General features: G+C 35.9%; 2 protein-coding genes across 3 annotated transcripts; both read left to right on the forward strand.

Moving 5' to 3' along the window:
* The first annotated feature begins 888 nt into the window (after nt 1-888).
* LOC103951648 lies at nt 889-3,409 on the forward strand. 2 transcript variants are annotated; one of them, XM_009363077.3, is made up of 5 exons: nt 889-1,055; nt 2,077-2,439; nt 2,567-2,641; nt 2,722-2,793; nt 2,915-3,409. In XM_009363077.3, exons 1-5 carry the CDS (start codon nt 1,029-1,031, stop codon nt 3,161-3,163), a joined length of 786 nt encoding a protein of 261 aa, XP_009361352.2. In that variant the 5' UTR covers nt 889-1,028; the 3' UTR covers nt 3,164-3,409. The 2 variants fall into 2 exon arrangements, with proteins under 2 accessions (XP_009361352.2, XP_048441964.1); XM_048586007.1 differs by having other exon boundaries at nt 900-1,055; nt 2,046-2,439.
* Nucleotides 3,410-8,785: 5,376 nt separating this feature from the next.
* LOC103951734 lies at nt 8,786-13,579 on the forward strand. The gene is made up of 11 exons (XM_048586468.1): nt 8,786-9,634; nt 9,725-9,835; nt 9,928-9,960; nt 11,725-11,896; nt 12,007-12,185; nt 12,303-12,439; nt 12,530-12,625; nt 12,920-12,989; nt 13,074-13,151; nt 13,253-13,379; nt 13,554-13,579. The coding sequence occupies exons 1-11, from the start codon at nt 8,786-8,788 to the stop codon at nt 13,577-13,579; spliced, it is 1,878 nt and encodes a 625-aa protein (XP_048442425.1).
* The last annotated feature ends 196 nt before the right edge of the window (nt 13,580-13,775 follow it).

Consider the following 13,775-nt stretch of genomic DNA (forward strand, 5'->3'; position numbering starts at 1 on the left):
CCTAGCATCATATCATGTTTCTAATAATATTTATTTTTGTTAGCATCCTTCCAACTTTTGGAAGAAAACTGCTTTGAATATGATCATGTGTTTCTTCTATGTTTTCAGATTTTGCAAGCCAAAGACCTATACTAAATAATAAAAAAAAAAAAAAAATCAATAGTTATCAATTTAAACTGAATGAAAATATAATATATTGAGGCATCAACAAAGTAGCACGGTAGTTGGCAAAATTTGGAGAAAAGAATTATGTGAGTTACCATATAGGTGAAAAATGTAGAGAAAGACAACAAAGATAAAAAAGAGAAAAACAACAAAGATAAAAAAGAGAAAAACGAAAATAATAAAATAATTTTTGCCTACTTGGTTTGCTTATTTGATTAGAGTGTCACATTTTTTTTTTCATTCGGTAATTCAGTGGTAGAAATGTTAAGGAGATTTTCTTAAAAGTAAGACTTTTTGCCTCCTCATGTTTTTGGCGTAGTGTTTTATAATATTGACACGAGAATTGATATTAAACTGTAAGATGACAGAGAGTTCATAAAAAGTTCCATTTTAAAAGAGTCTCCTCAACATGAGCAATGTACACTTATCACATATTTACATCATCTATTTAATGGAGATAGAGCCCACTAATACATATGAGCTCATTTCTATTAGAAAAATGATACAAATATATTGTAAGAGTAATATTTTTTTCCCTAATATTTCTCAATTGAGTAGACAATTTACCGGATCAATCCTTTTAAAAATATTTTTTTTATTGTATTTGCCTACTCCATTAGAGATGATTTAATAATTTACATTGGAGATAAAAAAGAACAAAAATTAGAAACCACATGTCTTTATACCTTTCCCAAGACACAAAGCAGAAATGAAGACATAATTTGACGGGAAAGGTTCGAATATTGAGAACAAATTATATGCCGCCACGTAAAAGGTGATGTTTACTACACTCCCACCGGTGCTCCTGCTCCTCCTCTTCTTAAACAGACTTGCTGCTCATCACTTGCCCTGTATTTGCTTCAATGAACGAGGAAGAAGTGTCTCGCATGGTAAGCTTTCTCTTCATCAAACATATTTTTTTCTATCCATTTGTATATTTTTCTTTTTACATGCTACATTTTTATTGTTTATTATTTTTTTAATTTGTCAGATCATTGTTTTGTGGTGTGACACTTGATTAATCATAATTAATCATGTCATTTGATGCTCTTTGGCTAATGCTATTTAGTATTTACAGTGGCAAGAAATTAAACTCATAAACTCTGAAAAATGTTAACGATCTTCCTACAAATTCTTGTTTGAATTGAATTATAGAAAGCTTGCACGCACCATTCTTATTTTTCAAATAAAATTAAAATTAAAAAATAAATGAAAATTCTGTTTCTCTGAAGGCCTTTAATTATTTATTTGTTTGATGTTCAATTAGTTTTCTTCTTTTGTGTTATTGCAAGATCAACGTTTTGTATCGAAAAAAGGCATGTACTTTTGAAGAGCTTTCCGAATATAATAATATGGTTTTGGGGGGGAAATGCTTGGATCGGTCGTGTCCGTTCATGCTTGCAAGATCCACAAAGCATGGACGATCCCGTGCATGACTGATCCTAGCACCCTCTAAAGATTGAGTGCATGTGTAGTTGCAGTTTGACTAAATGATATCCCTTCAGTTTCTGTGCTTTGATTGTATTCTCCTATGAATGGAATGGCTTTTGTTACGTTGTGGTGAGAGTTGTCCTACATTGGTGAGGGACAAGGTTTGCTATGTGTTTATATGATCTTGGGTTACTTTCCATATTACCAATTGGTTTTATGGTGCAACCTCACTTTCACCATGGTATCAGAGCAAGGTTGTCCACGTGTGAAGCCCAACAGCTACACAAGTTCCACGTCACCCAGTTGTTCACGTGTAGGCTGGAAAATCCGTCACCACATTGGTGAGGGACAAGGTTTACTATGTATTTATATGATTGGTTTTATGGTGGAACCTTACTTTCATCACGTTGAACATCCCGAATATAGTGTGATAATTGTAGTTTGTTCAGCTATTTACTGATCACGGTGTTCAAATCAAAGCGTGAAGGCACAGATCCTTTATCTGAGAATGCGGAGGGGCACCCTGAAGGTTTGCAGTTGGAGATAATGAACCAGAACCAAGAAAATCCAGACCCTCTGATGGAGAAAACAACCAAAACTTGTTTAAGGAAGAAAACAAAGTACAATTGTACTGTTGTTAGGCGATCCTTGCGTTTCCAAAATGGTATTCTGCCTGTTGGAAACGAGAATACAGAACCTGTGCTTGAAGATACAACCGCTGGCGAAAGTGGAAGTGCAGAAGAACAACCTGCCCATAAAATGCACGGGTCAACCTCAAGCGAGAAAAGCTTGGAAGAAAAAGTTGACTATATTATGCAACTTTTGGAAGCAAGGAACTCAAAGGTACTCAATCTATTCACAGTTCACCCCTCCATGGAGATAATTAGCATTTTTGTGTTTAGTTATATCTATTTAGCTGTATTATTTCATTGTAGCCCTTTTTGTTCTCTTATCGGTGTTGCAAAATCAGGCAGGGGGTAAAGACTCATCCTTCTGTGAAAACCCAGAGTTGATGTACAAAAGATCATATGCAGATTCCCAAAAGGTTATTCTCATAAATATATTTACTATCTTCCTTTTGTTTGTGGAATCTGCAACGATTATATCCCTTCCTTTTATTTTCAGATTGAGGCTTTAGCAAACGAAAACCATAAGCTATCGATGAAGTTGGAAATTGCTCTTGCCAAACTTGAGGCAGTACGTCAATTATTTTTGCTACGTTGACTTGTATCAATGAGAATACTTTTGCTATGTTCTTTGCATTTTTTGCTTGAGAAGTGGAGTGATCTGATATATTGCATGCTTTGGTTGGTTGTAGTACGAGAGCAGGACTCATGCATTTTCTGAAATGGCGGAGAAATTGAAGGATGTGATTGTAGTTTCAAATTTGTCAAAAGTTACAGAAACTGCAGTTAATCTGTCATCTCAGACTACACATGGAGCTCCTGTGCCACAGGAGGAGTTTCTTTCGCATTTCCTTAACCGGAAAAGGCCGATTGCTCAGTCACCCAAAGCTGCAGCAAAGAGAAAGAAACAAGAGAAGAAAGCAAATCGAAGGTACTGTTGAAGTTCACCAGTTAATCTGACCTAGTTTTGCCAGTCTTTTGTATAAAGGGGAAACATGTTGGAAATTGAAACTTCGCTTTATTATGTTAGACTTATATGTGTATGTTTAGCTTCTGCATAACAGACTTCAATGTCAATGTGTGTTCTGTTCATTCGAAGCCTGACCATGTAAAATGTTTAGATATTCCTCATGTAATCACATATTGTTTCGTAGTTTCTCCAGCAATCGCTATTGTACGATTCTCGATGCCAAGTATGCAACAAAAGAAGCAATTTATCTGTGATTTGGTAGAAGTAGGCAACACATGAGGCAATTTTCCTCTCCTTTCTAATAATGTATCTCCTTTTTCTTCAACCTTTTCTGCAAGCTGGACTTTGTTGATTTAATTTAGACCTTCATTGTATGCTGGCATTCTTACTATAATCTGTCAAGTATTGCTAGATGTTGAGTATCCTGTGTTTTCTTCTACACGCTGAGAGTCCTACTGAAGTTTTCCAGTTACTCGGCGTTCATCATGTTGGTTTGAAGCAGACCGTGGTTTTATGTAACGTTTAGATGTTCCTGAGATCACCTATGTTTAGTAATTCCATACGTCGTTAGTAGCTAGATTTCTTCTACTATGTTGTCACTCATCAAACTGAATATATTATGTGATAAACAAAAGCTGTTACAAGTTAATCCAATCCGAAATGAAACTCTTTGCGAAACCAGCATTCGGTATTGTAAATTTGCTTTCATGAGTCCCTGAATTTAGGATTCAAACTGTGGGTTGGTAGACCTGAATGATGGATTTCTTTAGGCGCCTGTGGAAAATGGGGGTGAAATTCAAATAGTGACACAAATTATAAAACAAAGTAAAATTAACGTTTAATTTGATTGCTAATGTAACACCAAAATCCAGAATCTACGCAGGATAAAACTTCCGCTCTCTATAAACATTTTTTTGAATTAATAACTTTTCCGTCATCTGATATTTACCTGTAAAATTTTGGATTTTGCAGCAGAATTTTTTGTTCTTCATTTCATGAGTTCACATCAAATTAAACCAATAAAATATGCCACACTTTTTAATTTAAAAGAGAAAAAAATTGCGTGTTGATAATTACAAGACGGTCGAGTTTCTCTTTTTTGTTTGCAGAAATTAAAAATATATGTAATTGTCTGGCATGTTCAAAGCATTGAAGCCCCCAGCAAGAAGAAGACAAAGCCAGATATACAAATTTGGAGCAAGATGCTGAAGCATTTCTCACATTGGTCATACTAGCCTTTGTGTATGTGCTCGCGCGCGTGCTAAAGATATTTTCTGAATTACAGCATGCTAGACGTGGCTTACATGTTTTAAATGTATTTATATGCGTAAATTGACAGAAGGAAAGTCAAATCTTTAAAGTAAATGAATAATCTTAGATTATGCTTGAAGAAATCCCTCATAAACCAATTAAAGCAGCTGAATTCGCATAATTAAATCGGTCTCTATAAAATTTACATTAAGAATAGATAAAATAATATTTAATAAACAATTGATTGAATCATATTATTGCTAACTCATTGTGAGCTTAAGTCCACCCCATCCCCCTTAGACCATATCCAACAATGGGCTAAATGCCAAATTCCTTCCTATTCTTCCCCCCTCCCCAAACCCACTCCAACCCAAGCCAAATCTTTGGGCTAAAAGTCAAATGCCAAAACTGGGCCAAATCCCCCCTATGCGAGTGGACTTGCGGGCAGTTGGGCCAGTCTCGGCCCGGTCACTCTCCAACGCGCCCACGCAATGGGCTTGCAAACATTGCCCAACAGGGGTGGGCCCCTCTGTCATAGGCTATCGGCCACCCAAAAAAACCGCAACGGCTCTATTTTCAAATTTAATTTTTTTAGAATATGTTATTTTAAAGGGTAAATTACACTTTCATACCTCAGGTTTGGGGTCTATTTCAATTCCTTATAACATCTTCAAAACATTTCACTTTCATACCTTAAGTACTATTTTATTTCAAAATAATACATCCGTTACATTTTTCATCCATTGATCTGTTAAATTCTGACATGGCTGCCACATATATGCCAAGTGGCTGCCAAATGTCTACCACGTGGCAAATTTTTTTTTTTTTTAATTTTTTTAATAAACCTAAATCTTCTAAATATTATAAATTAAAAAATTAAGATAAAATAAAAAAAAACCCCCTTCAGTTCGTCTTCCCCTCTCTTCTCCCCCATCTTCATCTTCTTCCCCTAACCCCTTACCTGCAACACAGAGAAAAAAAAAAAAAAAAAAAAAAACTGAAACCTTATCCCCCTCATCCTCCTCTCTTCTCCCCGCAACCCCCAATCCCATCTCCCCATCTTCATCTTCTTCCCTGCAATCCAGGAAAAAAAAAAAAAAAAAACCCCTGAAGTTCGTCTTCCCCCCCTCTTCCTCTCTATTCTCCCCTATCTTCATCTTCTTCCCCCAACCCCCTACCTCCAACCTCCTCTTTTCTCCCCTCAACCCCCAAACCCATCTCCCCATCTTCATCTTCTTCCCTGCAACCCATAAAGAAAAAAAAAAATAAAAAATAATAAATAATAAATAAACCCTTCAGTTCGTCTTCCCCCCGGCCCCCCCCCCCCAAAAAAAAAAATCTTCCCCTCTCTTCTCCCCTATCTTCATCTTCACCCCCCGACCCCCTACCTGCAACCCAGAAGAAAAAAAAAAAAAAAAAAAACCCAGATCCTATCTCGCCATTGCCGGGTTCGTGGAATGGGTGTGGATTTAAGGAGTGGGGGGTGTGTAGAGAAGGGAAGAGGGTTGGTGCGAAGGTGGGTGCGGAGGGAGGGAAGGTCACGGGTTGGGGGGGTGCGAGAGAGGGCACGCCCTGCCGGGACTCGGGAGCTATACGGATATTGCGGAGACGACGAGGAAGGACGGGTTCGAGGTGGTGAAGGAGAAAGATCTGGCCAAGCCGCCGACACAACCGTGGTGGAATCAATTGAAGATGGAGAGGATCGCATACTGGCGCAACCACATTTTGGTGACAGTGCTCGCCGCCGTCGGAATTGCATTGAAATGAATCGTGGATGTGCACGAGATGCTGTTCAAAACCGTCGACTTTTTGACCAATGATGGGGTCACGTAGGTGTTGGGGGGTTGATGGGGTGTTTATTTTAGTTTTATTTTTTATTTAGAAGATTTAGGTTTAAAAAAAAATTAAATTTCTTTTTTGCCATGTGGCATAAATGTGGCAACCACGTCAGCATTTAACAGATCAATGGATGGAAAATATAACGGAGGTATTATTTTGAAATAAAATAGTACTTAAGGTATGAAAGTGAAATGTTTTGAAGATGTTGTAAGGAATTGAAATAGACCCCAAACCTAAGGTATGAAAGTGTAATTTACCCTATTTTAAAATACATTGAATCCAACAGTTGAGATCGAATATAATCAAATCTAACGGTAAAAAAAAGAAGATCTAACGGCCCAAATTTATATTCAACAGCTAAAATAATTAAAAAAAAATTATTTAACTCAAAATTCACCCAAAAACTGTATAAATACCTATGTATTTGTTCAAACATCCACACAAAACTCAATTTTCTTGTATAATTCTTCCAATTTATCTTTCTACCATTTCTTTCCATTTCCAAATTGTTCAACATGGCAAGAGAGCATATTAGAGGTCGTAATCGGACATGTGAGGAAGATGTTGCTTTATGCTGGGCATGGGTTTTTGTTAGCGAAGATGGTGTGGTTGGCACAAATCAAAATAAGAAAGTTTTGTGGGATAAAATCATTGCAAAGTTTCAAGAAAATTGTATTGGCAGCGGAACGGTTGGTGAATTGAAAGTTGAAGGCTTGCTTTGTGGAAAATTAGTGATTTTTCAATATTTATCGGAATTTAAATATTTTTAGATTAAAATGTTCATAAAATTAATTTACGATAGTCTACATATTTATTTAAAAAAAATTAATTTAAGGAAAAAAATAGCATAAGTTCATTCTTTAATAATCCTATGCTAAAATTTTAGGTCAGAACGGTTGGAGCAGAAAAACTATTTTTGAGCTAAAAAATTTGGTTTTTAGCCCAACTATTGGAGATGATTTTAGTTTAGATAATATTGTTTGTTAAAAAAAAAAAATCATTTGACAACTAATTTAATCACATTATTATCAGCGTGTGAAAGACATTTTTTTATAACCGGCTTTATACTCCGCTCAAGATGTTTTGAATGTGTTTAAAAATAGAGAAAATAATATTGAATAAACAACTTATTGAATCACATTATTGTTATCCCATTGTGAGGCTAAGCCCACCCCATCTCCCTTAGTGTATATAATATTGTTTGTGAAAAAGAATAACAATCATTTGATAACTAATTTAATCACATTATTATCCGCGTGCGAAATACATTTTTTATAACCGCCATTACACGCATCTTAAGATGTTTTGAATGTTTTTAAAAAATAAAGAAAATAATATTCAATAAGCAACTGATCGAATCACATTATTGTTCACCCATTGTGAGGCTAAACCCATCCAAATCATTTGACAACTAATTTAATCACATCATTATCTGCGTGCGAAAGACATTTTTTTTTTATAACCGACATTACACGCCTCTTAACATCTTGAACGTGTTTAAAATAGAGCAAATAATATTTAATAAACAACTGATTGAATCATATTATTTCTAGCCCATTGTGAGGGTAAGCCCAACCCCCTCCCCCTTCCCCTTAGTGTATATAATATTGTTTGTTAAAAAAAAAAACAATAATTTGACAACTAATTTAATCACATTATTATCCGCATGTAAATGTCATTTTTTATAACTTGCATTACACGCCTTTTAAAATGTTTTGAACATGTTTAAAAATAGAGAAATTTGAATTACATTATTGCTGGCCTATTGTGAGGTACTAATTAAAAAAAACAAAAAAACCACAAAAAAATTAATTATTAAAAAAATACTATTAAAATGACGAAAATACCCTTGTCTTATTTGATGCATTATTTTGGAATGCCCTTGAAGTTTTTTGTCTTGGGGGCATTTTTGTTGAAGCATGGTGACACCAAAACACTATTCACCTCTTCCATTCTCTTTATATATAATAGATAATATTTTAGAGAGACTGGTCAACCGTTAATTGCTAATCACACTGATACTGACATTGTCTCATAATTTGCATTTTACCACCAATGCAATTAGGAAAGAGGGCTCGAATATAGAACATCTGATGCAAAGGTAAATACTTTTAACAAACTGAGTTATAAGTCACTGCAATAGGTTCAGGTTTCATACAAGGGCCTTGATGAAATTAACTGTAGAACTATTCAATAAAAGGGGAAATTTAACTTGATGAGATTTCCGATGCGATACCCTTCAGCACAAACGACCACTACCATTTTATTTGCTATTTGAGTCCTAGACTCATAGTATATTCTATATCCGGCTGAGGCATGTTTTATTTGACCCTCAAAATATTGTTCATCACGCCATGAAAATATCGTTTTCCTTCGTTAAATTCATGGAAAACTCTTAGGAAGTTCCATCAAAAAATCCCAAACGCAAACTCCAATTCTGGCAATCCTTATAATGTCATCCGACACAAAACAAATGAAGTTGCAGACGCAACTCTGCAGCACAATGCCAAGCCCTTCAATAATCTCCCGCTCTTCGTCCTACCCGCAGTTCACAAAGACATGGTCTTCGCTGTACACTTTCCCGGAAAACCTCCCTCCGGCCAACCACTCTGCATGCTCAGCTCCAGCATCGAAGTTAACTTCTGCCAAGCTCTCCTTGGGCACGAAGATCAGAAAACTCATGGGGCGGAGGGGGAATTCGAACTTGACAGAGCAAAGCCTCCAGGCTCACAATAACGCGCACGTTGAGGGAGATGTGATCAAGCTTCACAAGAGAGTAGAGCAAGTTAGTCTTCAAGACTATTATAAAGCTGAGCAGGAGAGAAGCTCAAAGTATAGTCCCTATTACATTAGGGGACTCACGTACCCGGCCTTCGTTGTCCCTAAGCATCCAAGTAGTACTCCCGGGCGCGAAAGCCATACTTCTCATCGTTCTTGGACCTCATTCTCCACCTTCTTTTCGGGGTTCAAAATGCGAGAGTGGAGCTCTTGCATTGGTTCGAAAAGAGAGGATTACAACAAACTTAGGCCGGAAATGTACACTGCGATAAAACCCCCCAAACCACCTGTAATTAACTCCTCATCATCGACAGTTACAGAGATTTCTTTGGTGGAGAGCAAAGAGAGGAAGGAGGTTGGGAGGAGTAGCAATGAATCTAACAAAAAGAAGCCCTTGAGAGAGAGAGTGAGAACAGAAGCAGCAACAGCTGCTGCTTCGGCTACGCCGAGAAATGATCAAATTAAGGTGACGAGTGTCGCTGAAAAGGAGTATGCGTGGGCAGACAAGTACCAGCCTCTGTGCTTAGAAGATTTCATATGCAATAGAGACAAAGCAATTCAACTGCAGGCTTTGGTATGCATAAACAACACACGCCAATCGCTCTTACTTATTATATTTCTTTGCTGTTTGTGATGAATTTGTGCATTGAAATAAAAAATACAGGCCAAACAAGGAGGATGTGGACATTTCATATTTGAAGGACCGCCGGGAGTGGGGAAGAGAACGATGATCTGGGCTATGCTTCGAGAGGCTTTTGGACGCGACACAATAAATGTATGTAGACATGATTCACTATATTTCTCTTTGCTTATTTGTAGCTTTTATTCTTCTCAATCTTTTAATGCTTCTTTGAAATATATTATCAGGCCACGGAAGAGTCCAAGGCATTCAAACTCAAGGTAATTTACTTATCCTCAATATTTACTTAATCAATTAATTTCACCAACATTTATATTAGTACATACAGCATTCCTGTGTGGATTGAGGGGTCCATAATCACAAACGACCATTAGTCTGTAGTTAATCACTCTTATTTTGATAGGATTTTTAGTACCTACACAAATAGGATTAAAATTACTTAAAATACTTGCAAGAGTACAAAGTAATTGCGGTATAATCGCTCATGCAAGGTCGTTCACCACAAGAATTGAATGAATAATTTGTAATTAAACTAACTCTTGATTAATTATTTAAAACCTATTTTGGCAAAGGTTAGAGATTTTGAAATTTAAAAGTTTAAAATAACAGTGAAATGAAAATGGAAATTTGGGAAAAACAATAGCAAAGAAGGAAAAACGTATTTTAGAATAAAACAATTATGGGAAAGACTATGGTTTAGCTGTAACCATTAACCACCCTATGCAATTTTACCAATTACTTATGAATTTCCACATACACGCTTTGAAGGTTAGGTTTTCTTAATACATATTTTCCTCGTGATGTTCAAGTGAAAACGTATATCTAACATGCAACCTGTCTATGATGTTCAAATCAAATATAAAGATGCAAAACTCATTAAGCTTTGTTAAAACTCTTTGAAAAACCATGCAATCTTTAAGAGTACAATTATCAATCACAAAAAGCCCTCCTCAATTTCAGGTACAATTATCAATCACAAGAAACCCTCCTCAATTTCAGGGTACAATAAGCACTCCTCAATTTCAGGGCGATGTTCTAACATAAATTGCATTAAATTACTTGTCTAATTACCATAATGGTAGCTAAGCACTAAGACAATTAAATAGATTAAACTCAATGATTAATAATTCAAAGCAAGTATGCATCCATTTAGAAGCAAATTAATAAAATCACAATTTCATGCTAAGACTCATGACATCGCCCTAACAAAAGGAATTAGTTAGTTATACTCATAATAAAAACCAAAGAAAAGATCATTAACTAGAAAAATGATTGAAAACACCTTGTAGATAAAAATTTGAAATTCGCTAGGAGTTTGCCAAGTTCTCTCAATGTCACGTAGAAAATCTAATGGTAAAATAGCCTTATTTATACTTCTACAAATTAAAATTCTTTCTAGAAAAGGTCTTCTAAAAACTAAGAACAAAATAATAAAAAGATAAGTTAGAATCACAATCTAAATCAAGGTAGGAAATCTACCCAGCTGAGAAATCTCCACGTTTATGGACTTTCAGGGCTCTAAATTAAGCCCAAAACGACTTGAATTAAAGCTTAGGACGTCCTTTTCAAAATCCAAGAAGATCCAAGTCCAAAATCCATAATCTTCCAGCCCAAAATTCCCAAATAAGCCTTGTAACACAATCTGCTAGCACTGCACGCTGGTCTTTTATTTATTCGCAATAAATAAACTGCTTTGTAAAAAAATCTGAAATTTTGACACGAAAAATTTGAGAGATTCACGAATATCTCCAACTGAAATCATTCCAAAATTCGTCCGTTTGATCACTGTTTGCTCAAGAGAAATCTAATGTCCTACATTGAAAATATAGCACAAAGTATCCACATATCACCAAAATAATTGCCAAAATGTACTGAGAATAGAAGAAAATATATAGTATGAAATCGACTCATCAATTACTCCACAGTTGTGATCTTCCTATATATGAAATATCCATGCTGAATGATATAACAAACATCGACCTTTAGTTTACTCGATTTTCTTGTTTTTATCTTTCTTCTCAAAGGGGGAAATGTTAGGTAGCATAGAAGTACATGTAAAGCAATCCCCACAACATGTGGAAGTGAATCTCTCTGAACTGAAGGGCTACGAGAAGCATGTCATTGTGGAACTCATGAGAGAGACACAGGACAATATGCTGAACAAGTCTGTGCCATGCAGCCTTGACAACTGCCGAGGTATATATATGTGGATTAAAAACAGTACAAATTTATTTACTTCTTAAACTAAGCTGAATAAATAAGTGCATGAATAACGCTGTTGCCTATTTATATATATTTTTCTGTAGCAATAATCTTATACGAGGCGGACAAGCTGTCGACCGATGCCCTACTGTATATAAAGTGGCTTTTAGAAAGGTATAAAGGGTGTAATAAGGTCTTCTTCTGCTGCTCTGATATCTCAAAGCTTCAGGCAATCAAATCGCTTTGCACCATCGTTGAGCTTTTACCTCCTTCCAAGAATGAGGTGGGGAACTAGTAGATCGTAACAAGGGGTACATACCAGTGTTGGATGAATTTAATAAGTTTCATTTTGTTGTTTTTGAAAGCGTTTGATCATGCAGTTTACTTTCTGCATTTTCAGATTGTTGAAGTTTTAAAATTCATATCTAAAAAAGAAGGCATAGATTTGCCAGATGAACTGGCTGAAAGGTTTGCCCAAAATTCGAGTAATAGTCTCCGTCAAGCCATTCGTTCATTCGAGGCTACTTGGAAGAAAAGGTATTAACAAGGGAAAAAATAGTTTCCGTTGCTAAATGTTTTTGTCACTCATATTAATTTATGTGTTTTTGGTGAATGTTGTATATGCAGCTATCCTTTTAAAGAAGATCAAGTAATTCTGACTGGTTGGGAAGATAACATTGCAGATATTGCCAAGAATATGATTGAAGAGCAAAGCCCAAAACAGTATGCTCCTTTGAACAAATTAATATGTAGTAAGAGTACACTATACAATATATGTACCACGGAAAACCATGTTCGCCTTGTTCTCAAATTTCCAAGGTATATATTATTGTATGAGCCGGTTTTATATAACCTGCCCCTCACAGTACGTAGTGAATCTCACATCTGTGTTGTGAGATGGAGGTACAAAATTTGTGTTAGCCCAATTCAACTGTAATTTAGAATACATTAGAATTAAGATAAAATTTGCAACTTCACCAACTTGAAATTTGAGAAATGTTCTGTATCTTTTGGCAGGCTGTATATAGTCCGCGGAAAGCTTCAAAATCTTATAGTTCATTCTGTTTGTCCGGAATTCATTTTCAAAGTAAGCACACTGTTGCCCTTATATTAGATGTCTCTAATTGAAGTAACGTTACTATAAAGCAAATTTGTTCTAATCTTTATGCAGTCCCTAGTAGCACAGCTGAAGAAGTACGTGGACGACAGCCTGCAGGATCGAGTTGAGAGCATGTACGACGAATACAACGTATGAAACTTAAGAAACTTACAGGCCAAATTGTTTTAATAGGTGTTAAATAATGAACTACTAATGTCACCAAAATATGTTAATTCTCTTGAATCATGCAGAGGAACGACGAAAATATGTTTGAGAGTGGCAAAGCACTGGCACCCGGTCGGCACGATCATGAGGAAACCGGTAAAAGGCTCACTGATCAGTCCAGAAAGCATATTCAGCAGTTCTTGAGAATTGAAGGTAAAACAACTGTTCGAAAATTAATGTATTCTAATGAACTGGCTTGATTTGTGTTGTATATGTAAATGCACAGAAATATTTGTCTTGTCGTACTGTGTGGCAGCATAAGATGCTTATATTACTAGACTGTGAATCTGGATGATTGATTGAGCTGATTCTTATATGAATGTGCAGTTCAGATTCACAGTCTAACAACATAAATCTGGCAAGAGAACATTGCCCCTATAAGCGCATTATGCGTATAAAACACAAGCATTGCAATTTCCATCACTATTTGCAATCTAAAGATTTTCCACTTCTTATAGATAACATAAGTTTATTTTCATTCTCTCCCAGAGTTTATAGCTAAGTTCATGAGCTGCTACAAGGGTTGCACGTATACCAGGTCTTTGCCTG

This window comes from the organism of the source record quoted next, unplaced genomic scaffold (genome assembly GCF_019419815.1).
Source record: "Pyrus x bretschneideri cultivar Hongxiangsu unplaced genomic scaffold, Pyrus_bretschneideri_v1 Contig24, whole genome shotgun sequence".
In the NCBI taxonomy this organism is placed as follows: Eukaryota; Viridiplantae; Streptophyta; class Magnoliopsida; order Rosales; family Rosaceae; genus Pyrus; species Pyrus x bretschneideri.